The sequence below is a fragment of the Sorex fumeus genome, unplaced genomic scaffold, assembly GCF_029834395.1.
Source record: "Sorex fumeus unplaced genomic scaffold, SorFum_2.1 ptg000128l, whole genome shotgun sequence".
Classification (NCBI taxonomy): Eukaryota; Metazoa; Chordata; class Mammalia; order Eulipotyphla; family Soricidae; genus Sorex; species Sorex fumeus.
Genome location: NW_026606185.1, coordinates 24,054,613 through 24,055,773, shown reverse-complemented (window position 1 = coordinate 24,055,773; position 1,161 = coordinate 24,054,613). Strand labels below are relative to the sequence as shown.

General features: G+C 55.1%; 1 protein-coding gene across 1 annotated transcript; it reads left to right on the top strand.

Moving 5' to 3' along the window:
* Nucleotides 1-325: 325 nt before the first annotated feature.
* CETN1 (centrin 1) lies at nucleotides 326-844 on the top strand. Its single transcript, XM_056138346.1, has one exon. It carries the CDS (start codon nucleotides 326-328, stop codon nucleotides 842-844), a length of 519 nt encoding a protein of 172 aa, XP_055994321.1.
* The last annotated feature ends 317 nt before the right edge of the window (nucleotides 845-1,161 follow it).

The following is a 1,161-nucleotide window of genomic DNA, read 5'->3' as shown; positions in this document are numbered from 1 at the left end:
TAGAAAACTGGTCCTCCAGATGCTGAACAGAAGGGCGGCGAGCACCTATGCAGGGCAGATCACTGTGACTACAGACACTTCTTGCCGGGCTTTAGTTTGCAGAAACAGGGTAAAATCCGAGGGGACGCGGCGGAATTGTGGACTACATCAACCCTTGCAGACCGCAGTCCTGGAGCACCAGGACAGGGCTTGGCTGTTGAAGGGGCGACTCGAGGCACCCGGGGATGGTACCAGGCCCGCGCAGGCGCAGCAGCCACTCAGCTTCCCGCCGCCCCCCCCCACACCCCCCCATCGCACCGTTAGGGTAAACAACTGCTGCAGCAGGATGGCCTCCAGCTTTAAGAAGCCAAGTGCAGGCTCTGCGAGCCATAAAAAAAAGATGGGCCCTAAGCCTGAGCTCACTGAGGAGCAGAAGCAGGAGGTTCGAGAAGCGTTTGACCTCTTTGACGCCGATGGAAGCGGAACCATCGATGTGAAGGAGCTGAAGGTGGCCATGCGGGCGCTGGGCTTTGAGCCCAGGAAGGAAGAGATGAAGAAGATGATCTCCGAGGTGGACAAGGAAGGCACCGGCAAGATCAGCTTCAACGACTTCTTGGCGGTGATGACGCAGAAGATGGCCGAGAAAGACACTAAGGAAGAAATCCTGAAAGCTTTCAGGCTCTTCGATGATGACGAAACGGGCAAGATCTCGTTCCGAAACCTAAAACGCGTGGCCAACGAGCTGGGCGAGAACCTCACGGACGAGGAGCTGCAGGAGATGATCGACGAGGCGGACCGCGACGGCGACGGCGAGGTGAATGAGGACGAGTTCCTGCGGATCATGAAGAAGACCAACCTGTACTGAAGGCCTTGCGCCCACGGCGTGCAGCGAGCAGGGGCGTTTGGGGGGTCCCTTGCCTCTGTGCTGTAAGACCTTGCATTAAAAGGACAGTGTCCACCCTACCTTCCTCCCTTCCGATTCGTTTCATGTTTACAAACCTCTAGGTGCAGTTAGAGAATGTGAAAGATCCTTTCCACGTGGATTCTGACTTTTATTTCTCAAGAGCAAATCTTAGATTTGAATTAAAGGCCCTGGGGTGCCAGTCTCCCCACTGCCTCCCTGCTTTGGTGCATGTTCTTTAAATGGTTAAATGGCTTCTGATAACCAAAACCTGGTTCTCT